This window comes from Callithrix jacchus, chromosome 21 (assembly GCF_049354715.1).
Source record: "Callithrix jacchus isolate 240 chromosome 21, calJac240_pri, whole genome shotgun sequence".
Lineage (NCBI taxonomy): Eukaryota > Metazoa > Chordata > Mammalia > Primates > Cebidae > Callithrix > Callithrix jacchus.
This window is the reverse complement of record NC_133522.1, coordinates 24,563,431-24,586,256: the sequence shown is the minus strand read 5'-3', so window position 1 is coordinate 24,586,256 and position 22,826 is coordinate 24,563,431. Positions and strand designations below refer to the sequence as shown.

The window sequence follows — 22,826 nt, the reverse complement described above, 5'->3', positions numbered from 1 at the left end:
AAATCAAAAAGTATGGACTTGCTTTATTGCAATATTCAGTTAATTGCGGTGGTTCAGAACTAAACCCGCAATATCTCTGAGGTTTGCCTGTATACCTATATTTTTAATACAATAAAGATAGGAGTTTATATATTACTCACTAATAAAAGTAAGTTTCTCTGCTGGCATGGAGAATAGTATTGTCAAAGAAATCCAACAACAATGGCACCTCTCCTGCCAAGCAGGGAAATTTTACACCAGGGATCTCCAATATGAAGCTCTACCGAAGCCTAGAGTGTCTGGCCCACTGAGAGTTATAATGTATACATCACCCTAACCTAGTTCACATAAATCTTAACCAATCAATAATATGAAAAGTTTGATCAAAACATTTTCTTCCGAAAAAGATGAGCCATGTTTGAGGCCTCTTTGAGGCAGGGAGGAGAGTTTCCACAGTTAATGCAACTCAAAATAGGAGGTTGGTATGCCCAGTTTCCATTGCCTCATTTATCAAAAGAGCTTGTGTTTTGACTTTTGGAAGTCAGTTTTATTGCATAATGTAATTCAGAAAATAATGAAGATTGCAAATTTTCTTTATGCTTATTTTTTTAACCACTGCTGCTTTATGGATGGTTAACACAACAGAAGTAGATTTAGTTTATTTTAATTTAATTACGTGGCTAAGTCCTGGAAGTTTTTGAAGAAATGTGTTGAAGTGTTCTTAAAATTACAGTCTTAGATCCTACTTGCTGGACCTCCAAAGGTCCCAAAAGGCTGCACATACTTTTCTTTGATGTTACATAACATAATGTAACATCCTCTATGTCACATACCAGTTTCTCTGCATAGCTAATGTAACTAACATAACACAAATCCTCTGTGTCCATTATAAAAGTAATTATTTTGTATTTAGATTCAAACTTGACAAGTGAATTGAGAAGATGCTATCCAAGACTCGCTTTTTTTTTCTTTTCATTTCTTTTTTAGATAGTGTCTTGCTCTGCTGCTCAGGCTGAAGTGCAGTGGCACAATGATCTCAGCTCACTGCAACCTCCACCTTCCAGGTTCAAGCCATTCTCCTGCCTCAGCCTCCTGAGCAGCTGGGATTACAGGTGCGCACCACCACACTTGGCTAATTGTTGTATTTTTAGTAGAGATAGGGTTTCACCATTTTGGGCAGGCTGATTTCGAACTCCTGACCTTAGGCAATCCACTTGCCTTGGCCTCCCAAAGCGCTGTAATTACAGGTGTGAGCCACCATGCCCCGTCGACTATTTTGTTTTTAATGCTGAACTCTTGAGCTCAAAGGATTTTAAAGAATCACATAGTTATTTAGAGAAAATAAGTCCTGATTTTGAAAGCTATTTCACAGATTTTGTTGACTCTTAAGTTGCATTCTCTGCAACTTTGAGATAAAACTGCAGGACGTGTGTGATGATTCCTGTGATTATAAAGCCCCAGACCTATTAGAATGGCCCATTTTCATAAGAACCCACTTGTGCTACAACAAACTACACCATTAACACACAATAGAAGTGAATATCTTAAGGTTAGCTGTGAAATGGAAATACATATTAATCTGTATACTATTCCCTCTTATTTCTGGTTTCATTTTCACCCGTTTTAGTTATCAGTGATTCGGTACAATAAGATATTTTGAGAGAGCGAGAGCATAAATTCACATAACTTTTATTACTGTAATAATTGTTGTGTTATTATAATTATTGTTAATCTCTTACTGTTTCTAATTTATAAATTATATATAGGGTTTGGCCAGGCCTGGTGGCTCACGCCTGTAATCCCAGCACTTTGGGAGGCTGAGGCCAGCAGTCTCTACTAAAAATACAAACATTAGCTGGGTGTGGTGACGGGCGCCTATAATCCCAGGTACTCGGGAGGCTGAGGGGGGAGAATTACTTGAACCCAGGAGGTGGAGGTTACAGTGAGCTGAGATCACGCCATTGCACTCCAGCCTAGGTGACAAGAGCAAAACCCCCTTTCAAAAAAAACAAAATTATATATAGGGTTTGGTACCATGTGCAGTTTCGGACATCCACTGGGGTGGATACTACCATGGATAAGGTGGAACTACTGTAATTATTTACATCAGTTCTGCTCCTGTCTTATTTCAGAATGCTATCACAGAATACTATAGACTGTGCCTTAAACAACATAAATTTCTTACAGTTTGGAGGTGGGGAAGATAAAGATCAAGGTGCCAGCAGATCTGGTGTCTGGTGAGGGTATGCTTTGTGGATTGCTGTCTTCTTGTATCCTCACCTGGCAAGAGAGCAGAGAGAATGATCATCTCTTTCTTGTGTCTCTACTTATAAGGGCGTTAATCCCATTCATGAAGGTTCTACCCTCATGACCTATCTCCCAAAGCCCCACCTCCAAATACTATCACATTGGGGATTTAGTCTCCAACGCAGGAATATTTTGAGGGTCATAAACATTGAGTTCATAGCAGCTCTCCTCTTCCAGTCCCATAAAGAGGCGGGCTCTGCCTTGCCTGACCGATTCATGTGTGATTTTGTGATTCCAACTCAGAAGGAAAGAGAGCTGGGGCAAAGCATCTGAAGCACACAGCCAGGGCTGGAAAAGAGTAGGGCAAGTTTTAAAAGAGGCACAAAAACAACTACTGTGTGTGCAAGAGAAGCAGATGACAGAAAAAGTATTTAAAATACACTGTTTGCTTTGTGTCTATTTCACTGTGTTCAACGCTGTCTTGCTGTGTTGCCCAGGCTGGAGTGCCATGGCGTCATCATAGCTCTCTGCAGCCTCAATTTCCTGGGCTCAGGTGATCCTCTCACCCAAGCCTCCAGAGTATCTGAGACTGCAAGTGCGTGCCACCACACCTGGCTAATTTGTGGATTTTTTGTAGAAATGGGGTTTCATAGGCTGGGTGCGGTGGCTCAAGCCTGTAATCCCAGCACTTTGGGAGGTCGAGGTGTGCAGATCACCAGGTCAAGAGATCGAGACCATCCTGGCCAACATGGTGAAACCCCGTCTCTACTAAAAAAATATAAAAATTAGCTGGGTATGGTGGCGTGCGCCTGTAGTCCCAGCTACTTGGGAGGCTGAGGCAGGCAAACTGCTTGAACCCGGGAGGTGGAGGTTGCAGTGAGCTGAGATTGTGCCACTGCACTCCAGCCTGGCGCCTGGCAACAGAGCGAGACTCTGTCTCAAAAAAAAAGAAAGAAAGAAATGGGGTTTCATGATGTTGGCTGAATTGGTCTTGAACTCCTGGGCTCAATCGATCTTCCCTCCTTGGGATTATAAGCATGAGCTACAGTGCTCAGCCTGAGAATTTTTTAAAAGTCATTTTGAAATTGGGTTTTAAGTTCTTGCCTGTGTTTTTTGAATATGGTACTGCTTTAAGACTGGAAAATGTGGATCATAGATTTATAAATACTACACAAAATACTAATCACAAACTACAGAAATTTCTGGATGAATTTTGAGTAATGTGGGTGGTTAGCTAGCTATTTTATGAAACTGCAGAATTAAAGGCCTTGATTTGTAAAAATAACCTCATCAGATTGTTATGATTTTAAAATAAAAACACCTTCACACCTCCTAGAAGACTCCAAGGTGTAAATATTCTCTTTAAATGTACCAGTAAGTAGACTTAGTTCTAGAACAGTATTTTTTTTTTAACAAATAAAGTTTATTGTACTGTTTTGGGGATGGTATATTTATTACTGCTAAAAAATTATTTTGAACTACTAATGGGCTATAATAACAAACATCAGTAACAAAAATTTAAAACATTCATAAAACTGAGCTGAAAACATGCTCCCAGGCCTAGTGGGCAGTAAGAAATCTGGCTGATATACTGTATAACTTGAACATTCAGTTCTTAAGTAATTTACAACATGTTTTAGCCCTCTTTTAATAATAATAATTAAAAGGTAGGAATATCTCTTATTCCTCCAGCCAGTTTGATGTACTAAAGTGTTTTCACAAAACTAAGACCATGGTGCTAATTCAATATAAAAGGTTGAAAAAGATGTTCCTTCTTTTCTTCAGAAAGTTAATGCTCCCTCTCCATATTTGTATTTGCTCAAAGAGTATGCATCTGGGAAGTCCTTGAGTAGAAGTGTCTCAGAAATAGAAAGCCTGGACTCTCAAGGCTTCATTCCTTTGGCCAACATCCCTGGAGCCTCTCCTTTGTGCAAAACACAGAAGCCAGTGCCAGGGCAGCACACAACAGTCCCTGCTGTGAGGGGCCAGGGAAGTGCCCAACTAGGAGTGCCAACAACCGCCTAAAATACAGCAGGGCAGCTGCACAGTTAACGAGCCTGTAATTAACTGCAGCAAGAAGGATGAGGATCTGTTCATAAATGCAAAGTTCCCCTTCCCGTCGAGTCTGTGTCTCCCATGAAGCCCTGGGTCTAGAGAGCTGGTTCTAGAACTTGCCATCTAGCCCTGAGGGTGTCAAGTGCAGCGTGGAGAGACCTGAGGGGGAAACAAAGGCCGAGACAGCCGAAAGGACCGAGCCCGCGCGACCCCCGAAGGCGCTGACGCGCCTAGGTCAGCCGGGCGGGGGTCCCACAGATCCTCAGCGCGACTCTTCGCCGGGGAAGGAACCCGCGGTGCTAAGGGCCGCGCCGTCGCAGAGGAAGGTCTGAGCCTGGGTCTAGGCAGGACGAGGGTGTGTAGTCCCCCGCGCGGCGAGGCCCGGGGCTTGGGGGCGGCCTCGAGGCGAAGCCCCGCCCACGGCACCGCCCCTCAGGCGCGCGAGCCGATCCCGCGCGGCGCCAACCCTTTCCCGGGTCATCGCCCCTCCCCTCTTCCGGGCCGCAAGACCCCTGCGCGCCGCTTTGGGGCTGCGCTTTCTCGTGTGCGCGCTCGCTCGCCCGCCGGTCCTCTCAGCGCGCGCTCGGCTGCCCGACGACGCGGGAGCCGCACGCGCCGAACCAAGCTCGTTCAGCTCCCTGTTGCCGAGCACGGGCCCGTTGAGGCGGAGCCCTCGGTTCCCGGCCAGGACAAGGTCTGGGCCGCCGAATCTCCGACCGGAGAGCGGCGGCGGCGGCAGCGGCGGTGAGGAGACAGGGCCGGGAGAACGTAGACATGGCGGGGCTGTGGGTATCGGGGGAGGGTGGTCCCGGCGCCCCTGCAGCCACGTCGAAGGCTCGCTGGCGGGCGGCGCACTGTGGACAGGGGAGGGGCGGGGGATGGAACCAAGCTGCATGGGCTCCGGCTCCGCGCCAGAGCAGGGCTGGGGTCGGCGAGGGCGGCCCGCACGTTTCCACAGCGCGTTACCTTCCCCCTCGGGTTGGGCAGCAGCCCCGCGGCTTCCCATCCTCTACCCACCCGCTTCGCGTTCGTGGGTTTTCTGGAACCCCGCTTGTTTGGGGAGTCACTCCTCTAGGAAGCCGGGTCCTCGAACCGGGGACAGTGGACTCGCGGGCTGGCGGGGCAGGGGCACCCTGGCCAGGATGTTGTCGGGGAGGCCGGGCATTGGGCGCCAGGGCCCTTCCCCTTGAACTTGGGGAAAACCGGGATTGCAGAAGTTGGGCGCAGCTCAAGGCCGTTCTTTCAGGAGTGGGTGGAGATGTCTGATGCCTCCTCACCTACCTCGCTCTTAAAACCCCAGCGGGAGTGCCTGCGGTGGTTTTCGATGGCTTCAGAAAGTCCAAACTCCTGGTCCCTTGGAAAATTATTTCCCCGCTGAATGGTTTAGAGCCCGCTTTGTGGCGCCACTGAGGCCGGCGGGGCTCCGCAGCCCCACGGGCCAGTCTTGTCCCGCCCTCCACCTTGGGAACGTCTATCCGGAGAAAAATGTGTTCCTAGAAACGATTGTGATGAGGTTTTCGTTACAAGGGAGGGAAAAGTACAAAGTTGCAAACTCCTGCCAGGCCGAGCTTGTTCCCTTTGGGTTTTGTCCACGCAGCCGTGAGCAGAGGAGCCTTGTGGAACAAAGTAGAACTTGAGGAGCGGCCGCCGCGGTGACGAGGTCCCAGGATGACGTCACCGTGCGATATTTAAAATGGGAGCCTTTTGCTCTGAATGTGGGTGGAGGACGCCTACTTATTCAAGATGCCTGAGGTCTTGTTGGCCCTGCTTACCTCTAGTGATCCTGTCCCTGACTGTAACTCTCCCTCCTTCACCTTTTGGTATTCGTAGAATACTGGTGGGAGTGGGTTTATTTTTCAGCTGTTCCGGCCATCATTTCTTCAAACGGGGAAAACAAAGTCCATATGAGTCATCTTGTGTTACAACCAAAAACAACCACTAAGTGGTTCTTTCCTTCCTTCCTTCCTTTTTTCCTATTTATTTGATATGGAGCAGAGCAAACAGGTACAAAACTCAGATTTGTGGCACACCGTTGGCAAATGTAATGAATGAGGAGAATGATCTGGTTAAAGATTCGGTAAATTTCTTCAGTATGGTTCCTTGTTTGTGTTGTTGGAGTGGAGGCTAATGTAGTTCCATCAGCAAAACTTTCTTTCCAACTGTATGTTAAATTGCCTTGTCCCCCCCCCCCATTATATCGTGGTGGAATGTAAATGTAGCTTTATAAAGTGGAAATGGCTCACATTTTTCAAGGGGAGGCTGCACAGCAGTCGTGGTGGGCTGGGATTACGTGTATTCCCACACTCCTGTGTGGACCCACGCCCAGTGTCTGGTAGCTGGTTGTAGAAGGTGAATTTGGTATTCTAGGGTTCTGGGAGAAAGATTTGAGTGCCTTCCCTTCCAGGATCAGGCTATCTATGGCTGCCAGCACACCTCAGATAACTGTGTAGAATTTATTTAACAGTGAGGTTTCTTGTTTGAATTTGCACTTTGAATAAAGGAGTCACATTCTAAAGCGAGACTTAAAGAGCAGTTCGAGAAAAGAAAGCTAACAATCGTCTTTATTTTTTTGGAAATGTGGGAACACAAACTGTTGATAGGTTAGTCTATTTTTATGCTAAACATAGCAGAGGCTGTATGTCTTTAATACGTAATTGGCTCCCAAAAAGGTGATGTTGCTTACTAAATGCAGCATCTTAATAACTCCCAAGTTACAGCAGCCAGATGAATGAGCTCATTGAGCAAAGACAGAACATACATCAAAACAATCTTAGGACAAGGGTTTGCCTTTAAGGATTAATCAATGATAAATCAGATATGGCATTTTTAAAGTCATTTGAGGCAATCCAACATGCAGTTAACTCTCTGATTATTACTTTTAGTTTGTTTTTCTGTGGGTGACCCTGAATTTCCATTCTCTTAACTATGTCCTGATAGAGCCACCATTTTTTGTGTCTCTTAACTTCTGGATAAATGTGTCCCTCTTCCTGAAAGAGTACTTACAGAAACTCAATGCTGAAATTTTTTATGTATAATAGCTTTGAGATTTATATACCGTACAATTCACCCATTTAATATATACAATTCAGTGGTTTTAGTATATTCACAAAGTTGTACAACCATCACTATAGTGAAATTTAGTTTATTTTTTAATCACCCCAAAAAGTACCCTGTACTTAATAGCAATACTCCCTTTCTCGGCTTCCCACTTCCCTCCCACTAGGCCACTAATCTGTTTTCTGTCTATATAGATTTGCTTATTCTGGATATTTCATATCAGTGGAATCATACAATATGTGGTCATTTGTGACTGGCTTCTTTACCTTAGTGTGATGTATTCAAGGTTCACCCATGTCCTTATATTAGTACTCATTCCTTTTGACTGCTGAATAATATTCCATTACATGTATATATCACAGTATTTGTCCATTCCTTAGTTGGTAGATATACTGTTTTTCCTTTTTAGCGATTATGAATACTGCTATGGGGATTTCTGTATTCAAGGTTCACTCATATTGTAGCTTGTATTAGCAGTCATTCCTTTTCATTGCTGAAAAATATTCCACTACATGTGTATATCACAGTATCTGTCCATTCCTTAGTTGGTAAACATGTTGATTATTTTTATTTTTTAGCTATTATGAATACTGCTATGGACATTCCTATACAAGGTTTTGGTGTGGACATACGTTTTCGTTTCTCTTGGGCAAATAGCTAGAAGTAGAATTGGCCAGGTCATATGATAACTCTAGGTTTAACCTTTTTAAGAATTGCCAAACTTTTCTGTTATAAAATGTCTCTACAGTACTAGATTTTAAAGTAAACTTTTTTATGTTTTAAAGTTCAAATCATTTCACATAATTTTAAATGTATTGCAGCTAAATATTGACACACACAGTAAAAACTATGTCATAGTATCAGTTATTATAGTGCTTTTCATTTACTGATAGCTCTGGTTTTATTTTAGCCAACAGGAGCAATGTGCTCTCTTTACTGAACTTCTTCATGAAGCTAAGTGATAAGATTTTAAAGTAGTATTTTATAATAAGGCCTTTATGGCATAAAGATAAGTAGATTGTTCTCTACCCCAGGTATGAGCCAAAGAAATACCAGATAAAATGGGAAGGAGGAATGGGAGACCTGTAAAGGAGGTATATCTTAAAGAGCTTCATCTTCCTGGTTTTTATATTTTGGTTTTTTGAGAAAACATGTTTTATCTTTGCAGGAGAAAAAATGAAGAACGAAATTGCTGCTGTTGTCTTCTTTTTCACAAGGCTAGTTCGAAAACACGATAAGTTGAAAAAAGAGGCAGTTGAGAGGTTTGCTGAGAAATTGACTCTAATACTTCAAGAAAAATATAAAAATCACTGGTATCCAGAAAAACCATCAAAAGGACAGGCCTACAGGTAAAGGATTAGATTGAACTAAGCAGAGGCTGATCAACCCCTTGAGATGTGTTCAAGGACAATGACTGAAGGGTGTGCAGACCATGCCTACGAGTGTTTTATCGGCAAAATATAGAACTCTGGGGTGTTTGTATATTTTCTCCTTACTCATTTTAAAACATAAGTATTTTTTGGTGGAGTCCCATTGCCTGGACACAGGAGGCCAGTGCTATGGGGTCATAGAAGTTAGTTTTTGTGTTAATAGCCTGACTCCTGACAGTGCATTTCTGTTGATCACAGGTACTTAGGGATAGTCACAATTCTAGAGGACCCCTAATAACCCATTAATGGTCATGGTAGGAGTTGAAAGAAGAGAATCTTGCATCTAAAAGTAAATTACATGTTATGTGTTTTTTGGGAAAAAAAAAGTTGTATGGACAAAGGGAACCAAAATTATTAGACACCTGATAATGTTCTTAATACAAGAATAATCTCATTTATGTATTTGCAGTAGAAACCAGAGTAACTGTGTAGATGAATGTAACTCACGTGTGATCCACAACTAGTAAATACTGGCTCTGGAATGTGTTGTTGTTGTTGTTTGTTGTTTGGTATTGTTTTTGCTCTGTCACCCAGGCTACAGTGCAGTGGTATAACCATAGTTCACTGCAGCCTCAAACTCTGGGGTTCAAGCAATCCTACCGCCTCAAACTCCCAAGTAGCTAGGATTATAGACATATGCTAACATACCTGGCTAATTTAAAAAAAAAAAAAAAACCACTTTTTTTTTTTTGGTAGCAATGGGGTCTCCCTATGTTACCCAGGTGGATCTCAAATTGCTGACCTTATGTGATCTTCTGCCTTTGCCTCCCAGAGTGTTAGGGTTACAGGTGTGAGCCACAGTGCTCTGGGATTTGAACTCAGGTCTAAATGAGCCCGTGTTTTCATGGGCTTTCTGCATACCACAGTGCTACCACTGTTTTGGCACTGAGAAGGAAGATAATTCTCTGTCTTTTGTACTCTGCTTTATAAGTTACATTTATAGCTTAAAGTGAAGAAGAGCAGACTCCTATAAAACATGCCCTGGCATGCTTACTCTAGTATTTATGTGACTGCTCAGGAACCTCAGTTGAGACTGTTCTGCTAAACTCAGCTGTCAAACATTGTCCCATTTGTGGATGTGGCCATAAGAAATAAAAGTGGAACAGTGACTATAGTGATAACTACAGAAATTCTCTTTTATTCATATATACTGTTGTCCTCAAAGTTTCTTCCACAAGTCAACACTCTGTGCTTTAATGTAAGAAGGGCTTCCTTTATGACACTGAGCTCTTGCAAGTACAGGGCATTCAAGGAGTCTAGAAAGGAAGCAAACATATTATTTGCTAATTTCTTACGTACTAAAAGTCAAATGAGCTTGTGTTCTATTGACAAGAGAATCAAGATATGGTATATTTTCCTTTTCATTTTTAATCCTAAGAGGTTTCCAGTAAATTGGAAAATGTGGTGAATTGAAATAGAAATGTGCATGCTAACACAGGCTCAAGTCATTTTTTATCTTATCACTTGATTCTCTTAATTTTTTCTGCATAATTTCATTTCTGATCAAGTGAAAAGCTTTTGTAAGTTAGAACTGTGAGGCTTTTTACTCTGATTTCATTGACATTGGGTGAAGGCTTTTTGAAAGTGCCAAGCTACCATACTGTTGTTACTGAAAATGGAGGCACTGTCAAGTAAATACTTAAAGGTCAGAGAGTGTACAGTTTCGTTTCCATTAATTCTGAAAACTCGAGAAAAAAAGTTAGTGAAACAAGATTAAATTGGCATGTGATCAGAAGTATCATTACTGAGTCATTTAAAAGCTGTATTTGAAGTAGAAAACTCTTAAGACTTAATAGTGGGTTGTTACTGTTATAAAAATGAACAGAATATAAGATTAACCGGAGTTAGTAGAGACTTCAGTCCGTAGAAAAGGTGGAAACTCGTCAGTCCATAGAGTAGGTGGAGTGTTCTTTCGCTTACAAAGTGTTTCTAAGTTGTAATTGTTTTTCTACAATATAAAAAGATACTTGTGAAGCGCAATTTGGCAGTATTATCAAGATCTGTAAAGATATTCATACCTTTTGAACAGTAAATCTCCTGAGAATGTATTCTACAAGTATAATTAGAAATGCAGACAAATATCTATGAATATGGATGTTTCTTATACTTTGTAATTGCAAAAATTGGAAAGAACTGACAAAATTAAATGATAGAATACTTTTATGCAACTTCTAAAATTTTGGGTTTGAAGAGTAGCTAATGGATAAGTAGTCAGTATATAGAGTGAAAAAACAGCACAAAATATGTACGGTATGCAGATTTTGTGGAAGCAGTCTGTTTAAGCATCTACATTTATATATAATTTTTAAGCTGAGAGCCTGCATCACCTTCATTGTAGATTTAAAAAACACGTATATCTAAGATACATCTTTTTATATCCTTATCTGCTTTTGGTCCCAGGACACATGGGATCTTTTGAATTACCCTATACAATATTAGAATCTATAGCATAAGACCATGTTTTTAAAATGACCAAGCAGTATTTTACATACTAGAAAACAATTTTTCGGGCTGGCCGTGGTGGATCACGAGGTCAAGAGATCGAGACCACCCTAGTCAACAAGGTGAAACCCCGTCTCTACTAAAAATAAAAAAAAAAATTAGCGGGGCATGGTGGTGCACACCTGTAGTCCCAGCTACTCAGGAGGCTGAGGCAGGAGAATTGCTTGAACCCAGAAGGCGGAGGTTGCGGTGAGCCGAGATCGTGCCATTGCACTCCAGTCTGGGTAACAACAGTGAAACTCCGTCTCAGAAAAAAAAAGAAAAGAAAACAATTTTTCTCACTTTGCTTTTGCTGTATTGTTAATGGTGATGCTAAAATAGGTACGTATAAACAAGAGTCTAGTGGCCTGGATTTGAACCCTAGATCCATTACTTACTAGCTGTAAAATCTTGGGGAAGTTACTTAAACTCTCTCTGCCTCCTTTTTTCTTTACGTTGAGGAAAAAAGTATGTAACTCATAGTATGATCATAAGAATTAAGAGGTAATACATGCAAAGCATTTAGGGAATTGCCTATTGCATAATAAACTTTCAAAAAGAGTTCTTATTGTTAATATTATGTAGAAACACTTACTCCTAGCTATTACCTATTGAGAACTTTTATAAAAACTTTAAATAGCACATTACTCTTTTTTTCATTGTATTTTATGGCATAATTACTATTTATCAATTAACTTGTATTTCCATGTTTTATAGCTTCACGTCTGAGGAAGAGGTTACAGTGACTTAACTAAGCCCACCCAATAAATGCTGGGATTAGTGCTGAAACCCAAGTTGTCTTGATTAATTATTTGTTGTAGGCAGTAATACTTTTCCTTCATAGGCCCTGTTGCCCTGCTTAATCAGAATGCTTATTTAACATTTAACAGAATGCGTCTCTTTGTATTTACTCTAATAGCCACCTTTAAATATTCCATTAGGTAGATGTGGTATTTCATAGGTTAAAAAAAGAGGGGACAGAGGCTCTATTGGTTTAGACATTTTCCTCATTTAATTTTGACAACTATTTAAATAAAAGTCCTTGGGTAAATAGAAGTTGAATGAAATAAGCCAGTAACATGTTAGTTAGGTATTTTAATCATAAGTATATGATATGAATGAATCTGTGTCCTTCACTTATTCTGTATTTATAGAACAATTATAGGTAAAACAAAGGTGCCCTTTTAACACTTTATTATCTGAGATACAAAGGCAAGTTGATGACAGATCAAAACTTGTTATAAGCATTCCCAAATATTGTTTGAAACATAGATGAGGCCTTTTGTTAGAGATTTTTTGTATTGGAACACAGCCTCTAGAAACTTTTACCTTCAGAGTTCTAAAATTTCCTACTCCTTTCTCATTTAATGTACATGGGTGGTCAAGTCTTCAGGTAGACTGAGGTAGACCCAGTACTAGTAATTTCCTGGTGCTCACCTAGGTGCCATCTTTTTTTCAACAGACAGAATAGTCTTGATGCTGCCTCTATGCCTAGAGTTCACATTTATCTATTTAGGATAGATATACTCCTAGGTTCTCTACCAGGATATTTTTTAGTACTATTTTATTACTCACCTTGGCAAGTATGAATAGATATTATGATGTTTATCATTAAATTTATTTAAATACATTAATGTAACTCCACTCTATTGTAGATGTATTCGTGTCAATAAATTTCAGAGAGTTGATCCCGATGTCCTAAAAGCCTGTGAAAACAGCTGCATCTTGTATAGTGACCTGGGCTTGCCAAAGGAGCTCACTCTCTGGGTGGACCCATGTGAGGTGTGCTGTCGGTGAGTTTTCGAGTCTGGAGGCTGAACTGATTATCATACTGGAATTAATTTTATGGCATTCTGTCATGTATAGCCTGCCTGTGTGTCTTTATGGCCAGGAGCTGGTAGTTTAACTTTCTCAGATGTAAGTGTTATGAAATACTTTTCTGGAGGTGATGGTGAAGGACTAGTTACATTCCTGCTTTAGAGCTGAAAAAATAAACTGATTACGTAGAGTTTTTCTAGTAGTGCTTTGCCAAGAAGTTTATTGTAGACCAAGAAATAGACACCTAGATTCTGTTAGGTGTCTATTATTATCTTTAATTGTTAGTGCACTTGTCTGTTTATGTTCAAATTAAGAAGCTAATCCCAAATAATACTGCTGGATAATAATAATTGGGTTGTTTCTATTTATTCTCCCTCTCTCTCTCTTTTTTTTTTTGAGATGGAGTTTTACCCTTTTTGCCCATGTTGGAGTGCAATGGGGCGATCTCGGCTCACTGCGACCTGCCTACCAGGTTTGAGTGATTCTCTGGCTTCAGCCTCCTGGAATTACAGGCACCTGCCACCGCACCCTACTAATTTTTGTGTGTGTGTGCATTTTTAGTAGAGATGGGGTTTCACCATTTTGGCCAGGCTGGTCTCAAAATCCTGACCTCTTGACCCACCCTCCTCAACCTCCCAAAGTGCTAGGATTACAGACGTGAGCCACTGTGCCTGGCCTCCTCCTTTTTGATTATGTAAGTGACTGAGTGATACTTGGGTTTTATTTTCATAATGGAAGTTACTTTTCTCATATCCTAATGAATAGAGTTGTGAAAGATCAGTGCTAGGTATAAAATCTTGGTGAATTTCACTCACTCAGAAACCATTCTTAGTGGACCAGGCACTCTTAAGTTGTGGGGGTTTCAAAACTGAAAGCAACATTCTGCTTTTAGGTAGTTCAGTTTGAAATTAAGGAGAAGAAAATAAGCAACTTACATCATCATCTGATTATGCTATAATGGAAATGTGTACAAAATGCTATGGTAGGTTGCACAAAGTGGAAAGTTACTGCATCTGCTAAGGAGTCGGGAGACTACTGAGTAGGTAATACTTGAGCTGGGAGGGGAAGGATGAGCCATGGTTGACCAGGTGACAAGTTGGGAAGGATGTTCTAGGTAGCAGGAACAAGATGAACAGAGTCATGGAACTCCTGCAAGAATTTTCTGTAGCTATACCTTTAGAGTGTTTCTCTTTGGTTTTGAGGTACAATTCACCTGACCACTTGGCCTTTTGTAGTAAAGGTATTTTTTGAAGGAACCCTAACTGTATACTTCCAAGGTGGTCACAGACTGACCTGATTTCCATCAATGAAGGTGGAGGTGAAGACATGAGAGCTAAATTACATGGTTATTCTGCATTAAATTTTGTCAGGACTGCTGCTTGAGGTTACTACCCGATTTGCCAGTGGTTGGTGTAAGTTTATTGCTTGGGGAAACCAGGTGTAGGTGGTAGAGGTTTATGATAAAGATTCTCCAATATTACTTTCTTGGGTAGAAAAGGAGAGCAAGCTATCTCAAATTTAGGTCTGAGAAAATAAACATTTTTAGATTCTGGGCCTAATAAAGGATTTGCCTTAGGCTAGTCTCAGACTTGGAAAACTTTGGCCACTGAATCTGTGCAGAGACCTCCATTTATAAAAATAGCTGTCAAAAAGCTACTATATTGAATTGTTTTTTAATTTGACCTGCACTTAGATCCTAGTTGGCTCTTACATAACATACAGTTCTTTAAGTTAGTCGTGTAGTTTCTCAGCCCATAAAAAGTGAGAAGCAACATTGGAAAGACGGTTGATCAGTCAGGTGCCACCAAAAAATGTCATATGGTCTGATGTAGAGGTGAGAGGGAAAAAGCTACAATATCAGCACAAGTATGTTATCACAGTCAAATAGTTTATGTTCAATATAATGATCCTGAACCATCAGGGAAATGTTTTTATGTCCACGGATGTTTACCAAGTTATGTAATTATATAAACATTTTGGACCTTTGTATTTAAAATGCTTAAAATAAGTCTCAGCACCTGAACATAAAAATGTTAGTTATTTGGGCACGTCTTTGTAGAATGAAAAAAATAATTAGTTATACAGACATTCTACTTCAGTAGACATTTCATTACTTCATGATCCCTGGTAGGAAAAACTGCTACTTTGCTTTCACCTTATTAATTTAAGAAACCTTTTCATTCAGTAGGCTTCTAATAATTTTACATGTAAAATTTTGCCAAAACTTGACTCTGATGTGATTTTTTTCCAGCTAAGAGAAATAACCTGCAGAATGTAAGGTGTTCATTCAGTAACAGAACCCCAAAAAGGTACCCAAAAAGGTATTAGCAGTTGAGTAGAGGTGGTTGATATAAGCTAAAAGAAGAAAAAGAGACATTGAGAAGTGCTTTTTCCATTGAAACTGGAAAGATAGATATTTTGAAAATTAAAACAAAGCTGATCTAGCAAGTATACAATCGATCAAATATCTGAGAATCTTTAAAAATAACTCATTGATATACTGGAGACTAAGATTATAAAAAAAAAATTGAGGTGCACTCAGCATTCTTCATAGTCTTCACTTACTCTGACAGAGTAAAATGTTGCAAGAGTACAGAGTGCGCCAGATAGTTAGAAAGGTTATCACTTAGTAATATAGAATGGAAAATAAATCTTTCCTATCATGAGAAGTTCTGAGAATAAATGGCAGCTTCATTATCTACTCAACATATTTTATAACTTTTTTTCCCCAATACAGAGTGTTCGATACTATTGATTGTTTCAGGAATAACTAAATTAGCCTTGATGTTTTACCAGTGATCATTGAAAAATGGAAAGTTTAAAAGTTGTCCAGCTCTTACTAATTCTCCTAAGGGATTGACTGCACATTATAATGTTACAGTAGTATAGTCAGCAGCTTCTCTTACCGTGAAGAGAGAGCCCTCATACCAAAGTATTGCAAAGGGAAAAATGAAGAACCTAAATGGGTATCAAAGAAATCTTGAGTTAATAAAGCTGATCTTCAATCATTAGATATTTGCCCTTGATTGAGGTTTCTGTTTCTACAAAGGCAGGAATTTTTCTGAAATTTCTTGCCTTTGTGTTTTTGAATTTCTATTCTATTAATGGGCAAAACTGAAGATAGGCCTAAGCCACTGCTATATTACTGTCATTAACACATAAATTAACTTGATTATCTTGAAATTTGTTGAGTTTTTCAGCCATGAAGAGGACATTGAGTAAATGTATTGCTAAAACTTTATGCTAAGTAAACTTGAAATTAGAGAACACAAATCTTATGTTGTGAGGAACTCACCCAGTTGTTTAGGAATTGTATTTGTTTTTTCTTGGGTTTTTTCTTTTGTTTGTTTGTTTTGTTTTAGAGATAGGGTCTTGCTCTGTTGTCCAGACTGGACTGCAGTGGCATGATCATAGCTCACTGTAATCATGAACTCTTGGGCTCAAGCAATCCTCCTTCCTCGGCCTCCTAAAGTACTGGGATTACAGGTGTAAGCTACCATGTCCAGTTTCTGTTTAGGCATTTTATACTATGAAGAGTCACCACTATCTAGCCAGCTCCAGCTTCTTCATCCAGCATATAGGAAACTAAGGTCTAGGGAAATTAAGTGACTTGCCTCTGGTGAACAGAGCTAGGTGGCAGAGTCAGAATGAGAAACTAGTCTAATTCCCTTTCTACCAACTTGTAGCAACTTTAATCAGGTAAACTAAAAAAGAACAGAAGGCCAGGCGCGGTGGCTCACGCCTGTAACCCCAGCACTTTGGGAGGCCGAGGCGGGTGGATCATGAGGTCAAGAGATCGAGACCATCCTGGTCAACATGGTGAAACCCCGTCTCTACTTAAAATACAAAAAATTAGCCGGGCACGGTGGCGTGTGCCTGTAATCCCAGCTACTCAGGAGGCTGAGGCGGGAGAATTGCCTGATCCCAGGAGGCGGAAATTGCGGTGAGCCGAGATCGCGCCATTGCACTCCAGCCTGGGTAACAAGAGCGAAACTCTGTCTCAATAAAAAATAAATAAATAAATAAAAATGCAGAAATTAGCTGGACGTGCATGGTGGCACACGCCTGTAATCCCAGCTACTTAGGAGGCTGGGGCAGGAGAATCGCTTGAACCCGGGAGGCGGAGATTGCAGTGAGCTGAGATCGTGCCACTGCACTCCAGCCTGGGCAACAGTGAAACTCTTGTCTCAAAAAAAAAATAAAGAGTAGAAAAGGGAAGCTATGTGGTATATCAAAGTAGTATGTATAGTTTGATTTGGCCTGTGGGAATGGAAGACAGCATAGCTACATAGAACTCATCTATCTGTGATCTGAGACTTGATTTCCACATTTTCTTTTCTTTTTAGTAGGGTCTTGCCACGTTGCCCAGACTGGTCACAAACTTCTGGGCTCAAGCAATCTTCCCACCTAGGCCTCCCGAAGTATAGGAATTACAGGCATGAGCCACTGCACCCAGTCTTACATACGTTTTCAAACTTTATAGCAGTTAAGCCTTTTACTTTATCATAGATAACCATTCTGATTCAGAAATAATTTGAGACAAGTGCTATCTTGAAATGAATTAACATCAGCTATTTTTATTGAATCAAAAGCTTGACAGTATTTCTACTTGGAGTTACTTGTTTTTATCTTTTTTCAAACTTAGAATCACTTTAATTGCATTTCTAACTTTATGTGTTTTGTAAGAGCTACTTAACAATATTTTTTGTCCTGACACTAAAAATTGTTTCATAGTGTTTACCTTGCACAATCTATTTAAATAGATTTGTGGATTTCTCTTTTGTCCAGTGAATAAAAACTCTTGGTTTTATTGTTTATTACACTATTTTCCTTCATTTCAGAATTTTTATTTTGTTCTTTTAAGTAATCAGCAGTGTAGGTTGCATATTTTGTCAGCTTTTTTTTTTTTTAATCAAGCCTTCAAATATGTTTTGGAAGAATAAAAAGACTTTTTATCGTACCTTAAAAAAAATTGTGAGAGGTGAGCAGTTATGCTAGGAAGCTCTGAAGTAAACAATATAATTTAACCAAAACTTCTTCATTTATGAAAAGATTAACAATCTTTTTTTCTTTAATCTCAATAACTGCCTCAGTTCTCATTTTTGTGAGTATAAATATGAAAAACACAGGCCCCTTTTAATTAGGGTTAAAGTCAATTTTATAGGAAATTTCTAGTTGATCTCTGCCTTGAATCATTAGGATATACATAACATTTAAAAATACAGCTGGGGCTCGGCACAGTGGGCCACGCCTGTAATCCTAGCACTTTGGGAGGCTGAGGTGGGTGGATCACCTGAGGTCGGGAGTTCAAGACCAGCCTGGCCAACATGGGAAACCTCATCTTTGCCAAAAATACAAAAATTATCTGGGCATAGTGGCGGGCACCTGTAATCCCAGCTACCTGGGAGGGTAAGGCAGGAGAATCACTTGAACCCGGGAGGTGGAGGTTGCATTGAGCCGAGATTATGACACTGCACTCCAGCCTGGGCAACAGAGCGAAACTCTGTCTCAAAAAAAAAAAAAAAAATCTGAGTGTAATGGTGGTGTATGCCTGTGATCCTAGCACTTTGGGAGGCTGAGGTGGGTGGATCTCTTGAACCTAGGTGTTTGAGATCAGCCTCAGCAACATAGTAAAACCTTGTCTCTAAAAATATATATTAACTAGCTGGGCATGGTAGTAAACTCCTGTAATCCTAGCCTCTTGGGAAGTTTCAGTTGTGAGGATCACCTGAGCCCAGGAAGTAGAGGCTGCAGTGAGCTGTTATTATGCCACTGCACTCCAGCCTGGGCAACAGAGTGAAACCTGTCTCAATAAAAAAATAAAAATACATCAGAATTTTTTTTTGTTTGTTTTTTAAAAAGATGGGGTTTCATTGTGTTGGTTAGGCTGGTCTCAAACTCCTGATGTCGTGATCCGCCTGTCTCGGCCTCCCAAAGTGCTGAGATTACAGGCATGAGCCACCGCTCCTGGCCTCAGAATGTTTTATTGTACAACCACTTTCATTGGTGCATACAAAAATAATCAAAACAATGGACTTTTTTGATATTTTAAACATTTTTGGCTGGGCGCGGTGGCTCACGCCTATAATCCCAGCACTTTGGGAGGCCAAGGCAGGTGGATCACGAGGTCAAGAGATCAAGACCATCCTGGTCAACATGGTGAAACCCTGTCTCTACTAAAAATACAAAAATTAGCTGGGTATGGTGAGGCGCGCCTGTAGTCCCAGCTACTCCGGAGGCTGAGGCAGGAGAATTGCTTGAACCCAGGAGGCGGAGGTTGCGGTGAGCCGAGATCGTGCCATTGCACTCCAGTCTGGGTAACAAGAGCAAAAGTCCGTCTCAAAAAAAAAAAACACATTTTTTTTAGGAATTGGTAGAAAACAAAGTAATTAAGGAAAGAAAATGGAGTTACTTTTATGAATACTTAAATAGACCAGAAATGGTAAACTATGGTTTGCTTGCTGACATTGACCTGTAGGATATTAAATGTGTAGGGTCAAGTTCTGCGATGATTCCTTCTTTGCTTGGATTCATGACATGTCCAGATCTGTTTAATTGTTTTTATGGACATTTTTTGCTTTGCTGATGTGACTTCAAGATTTATAAGTTTTTAATTATATTCTTAGGTACGGAGAGAAAAACAATGCATTCATTGTTGCCAGCTTTGAAAATGAAGATGAGAACAAAGATGAGATCTCCAGGAAAGTTACCAGGGCCTTTGATAAGGTTACCTCTGATTATCATTCAGGATCCTCCTCTTCAGATGAAGAAACAAGTAAGGAAATGGAAGTGAAGACCAATTTGGTGACTGCAGCTGCAAGCCCTGTGTACCAGGTAACCATGAAACAGCTCAGTCTCGAAGGCGTGAGGAGGGATTGCCAGGACCTTTCAAGTAGTCCTGCTTGGCATTGATTTGAGATTCTGGGTAATAGTTCTTGCCTTTCTCCATGCTAAGGGAAAGCTGTTTCTCTGTCATGTAAATAGGCATCCTGAGTCATTTTATCAAAGGTCAGCTTTACTATACAATAACTAGGATAAATATATTTCAAAAAAATGGCAAAAAGTAGAAAATTTTTGATGGTACAACATTCCCGATATTTTTAAATTATTCAGAAGTTACCACACTAAATATGTAACACTTTGTTTTGTACCTTTGGATTTAACTTTCTACTATTCTCTCCCTTTCCATGATTAGAGAGAAATCTCTCTAAATTTGCTCTATTATCATTAATTTATTACTGAAGCTGAAACATTGTCTCCCTTTTTGATTTACTAGTTGAAAAGTAAATAGCTAATGTGTCTGCATTTACAGATCCATTTGCTTATATACTACTTATATCTACATATCAAAGAACTTTTTGTCGACTTTAAAAAATTACTGACCAAATAGCATTCTTCAACAGGAAAGACATTTTAAAGTCAGAACAATTTAGAGAGACCTTTTGAGTTGAGCCTCATTCTGTACGTGTACTTGGGGTTAATTTTTAAATGTACCTATTTTTATTTATTTGCCTTAATATAATGAAACATACTAGGTTTATGGTAAGGTTGAGCTAAAAATGAAAATTTAGACCTAATGAGTAAGAAGCAAAATATTGGAGCTTTTAGTATGAGAAGCTAAGCTTTTAAATTCAGCATACATTTACATAATGAACATTATTTCAGTGTAATTTAATTTTTGGTTTCTCATTTTGTTTCTCAGTTGTTGAATTATTCTTCCTAGACTTGAGGGGAAGATTCTTCCTAGACTTGATAATCTGAATATTATCATAATTTAGGGATATTTGCATATGTATAATAACATGCACCTGGCTTTATGAAACTTCAAACAGTACAAGAGAGTATAGTAGTGAGAAGTCCTCTTTCTTCCCAACCAGCAGTCCTATGTACTTCCACAGAGGCATTCGTAACCAGGTTTTGTTTTTTTTAAGTATCCTTCCAGAGATTTCCTATATAAATAAGTAAACATAGTATTTGTACTTCAGGATTGTTTTTAAAACTTTTACCATAAATATTTGAGGCATTTTTTTCTCCATGTAATGGATTATATGTTGCAAATTAGCTTTATTGAATTTTCTGGAATTCATTCAAATGTGTGGCAATTTTACCTCAGAATTTTATTTGTTGTTACTCAGCCAAGCAAGAATGTAAGTCTCAAATTAAATTGATTGCTTTGATTTTTTTCTTTTTCTTTTTTTTTTTTTGAGATGGAGTTTTGCTCTTGTTGCCCAAGCTAGAGAGCAATGGCGGGATCTCAGCTCACCACAACCTCCACCTCCTGGGTTCAAGCAGTTCTCCTGCCTTGGTCTCCCGAGTAGCTGGGATTGTAGATAGGTACCACTACGCCTGGCTAATTTTGTATTTTTAGTAGAGACAGGGTTTCTCCATGTTGGTCAGGCTGGTCTCAAACTCCTGACGTCAGGTGATTTGCCCACCTCAGCCTCCCAAAGTGCTGGTATTACAGGGTGAGCCACCACGCACAGCTGATTGCTGTTAATTTTTTACAAGCAAACCTTTAATTTTTAGGATTTCTTTTAAAATTAAATTCCATTTATTTTCCCTCATGTTGAAAGACTATTACGATAACAAAAAGGTATGGAAATTGAGGTGTCTCTTATGTGCTTTTTAAGGAAAATATTTCTCCTTGGCATTATATTCATTAGCAAAACATTTTATAACAGAGAACCACTACTGCTATGAGTTCTTGTGTGAAAAGCTAGTGCAAATGGCTCACTTTGATTTTTTTTTTTCTTTCTAACATGATCTTGAATCTGGTATTGCCACAAGCTTTAAAAAAGAGTATCGAATAAGGACAAAAATAATTCTATCTTGGAATCTTTGTTCTCTACTATTTTCTATAAGGTATCCCAAGAGATGGGTCTCCACAAATTAAGAAGTGAAGATTGCGTCAGTTCTCCTGAAATAGATCTGTAGTCCAATTCAGTATCACTGAAAATCTTAAAAGGCTTTTTCTAGAAAATGACAAATTGATTCTAATTTTTTTAAAAAGGAAGATCAGTTAGAGGGCTCATACTAATTCCAGGCTATTATATATTCATCAAGACAGTGTGGTAATGGTTTAAAAATACACAAATATATTGATGGCACAGGATAGAAAGTCCAGAAAAGTAGACTCACATACATACAATTAGTCTTTTTTTTTTTTTTTTTTTTCATTTTAACAAAAGTGCCAAAGCAATTCAGTGGGAAAAATTTTCAAAAACTTGTGCTGAAACAACTGGATGATCTGCATAGGGGAAAAAAAAAAGCCACAAACCTAACTTAGCTGGCACCATACACAAAAGCATTGATTTTTAGATGGATCCTGCACCTAGACATAAAAGCTAAATCTCTGACACTTTTAGGAGAAAACATAGGGAAATATCTTCTTTATTATCTTGTGACAGGCAAAGATTTCTTCTAGAGGGTCACAAAAAGTACTGAAAGGGAAAAAAACTGATAAACTGGACTTCATCAAAATCAAGCATCTTTTTGCTCATCAAAGAAACCATTAAGAAAATGGGCAGCTGGCTGGGCGTGTTAGCTCACGCCTGTAATCCAAGCACTTTGGAGGCCAAGGCAGGCGGATCACCTGAGGTTGGGAGTTCAAGACCAGCCTGACCAACATAGTGAAATCCCGTCTTTAAAAGAAAAAAAATTTAAAAAAAAAGAAAATGGGCAAACCATAGACCAGAACAAAATAAAATACCCTCATTACATATATACATAAAGAACTTATTTCCAGAATATACTTTTTAA

The 22,826-nt window shown here is 39.7% G+C and overlaps 2 protein-coding genes across 9 annotated transcripts in view; one reads left to right on the top strand and one right to left on the bottom strand.

Annotated features, from left to right (window-relative positions):
* LOC118149973 (uncharacterized) overlaps window positions 1–5,911 on the bottom strand; it is an 81,522-nt gene extending 75,611 nt beyond the window's left edge. For 2 of the 4 annotated variants that reach the window (XM_078358589.1, XM_035283366.3), the window contains exons 1-2: window positions 4,512–5,911; window positions 2,165–2,259 (exon numbers count right to left, since the gene is read on the bottom strand). In XM_078358589.1, the coding sequence (XP_078214715.1) occupies window positions 4,622–5,287 (666 nt within the window). In that variant the 5' untranslated portion in view covers window positions 5,288–5,911 and the 3' untranslated portion in view covers window positions 2,165–2,259; window positions 4,512–4,621. The remainder of the gene's footprint in view (window positions 1–2,164; window positions 2,260–4,511) is intronic. The other 2 variants (XR_013530586.1, XR_013530585.1) reach the window with 2 other exon arrangements.
* Window positions 1–22,826, top strand: part of BTG3 (BTG anti-proliferation factor 3) — a 52,499-nt gene that overhangs the window by 27,062 nt on the left and 2,611 nt on the right. The window contains exons 1-4 of one of the 5 annotated variants that reach the window (XM_002761323.6): window positions 4,814–5,025; window positions 8,507–8,687; window positions 12,905–13,042; window positions 19,694–19,901. In XM_002761323.6, the coding sequence (XP_002761369.1) occupies window positions 8,515–8,687; window positions 12,905–13,042; window positions 19,694–19,901 (519 nt within the window). In that variant the 5' untranslated portion in view covers window positions 4,814–5,025; window positions 8,507–8,514. Of the gene's footprint in view, window positions 1–4,813; window positions 5,026–5,852; window positions 6,034–6,122; window positions 6,286–8,506; window positions 8,688–12,904; window positions 13,043–19,693; window positions 19,902–22,826 lie in introns of those variants that run through there. The other 4 variants (XM_078358586.1, XM_078358588.1, XM_078358587.1 and 1 more) reach the window with 4 other exon arrangements.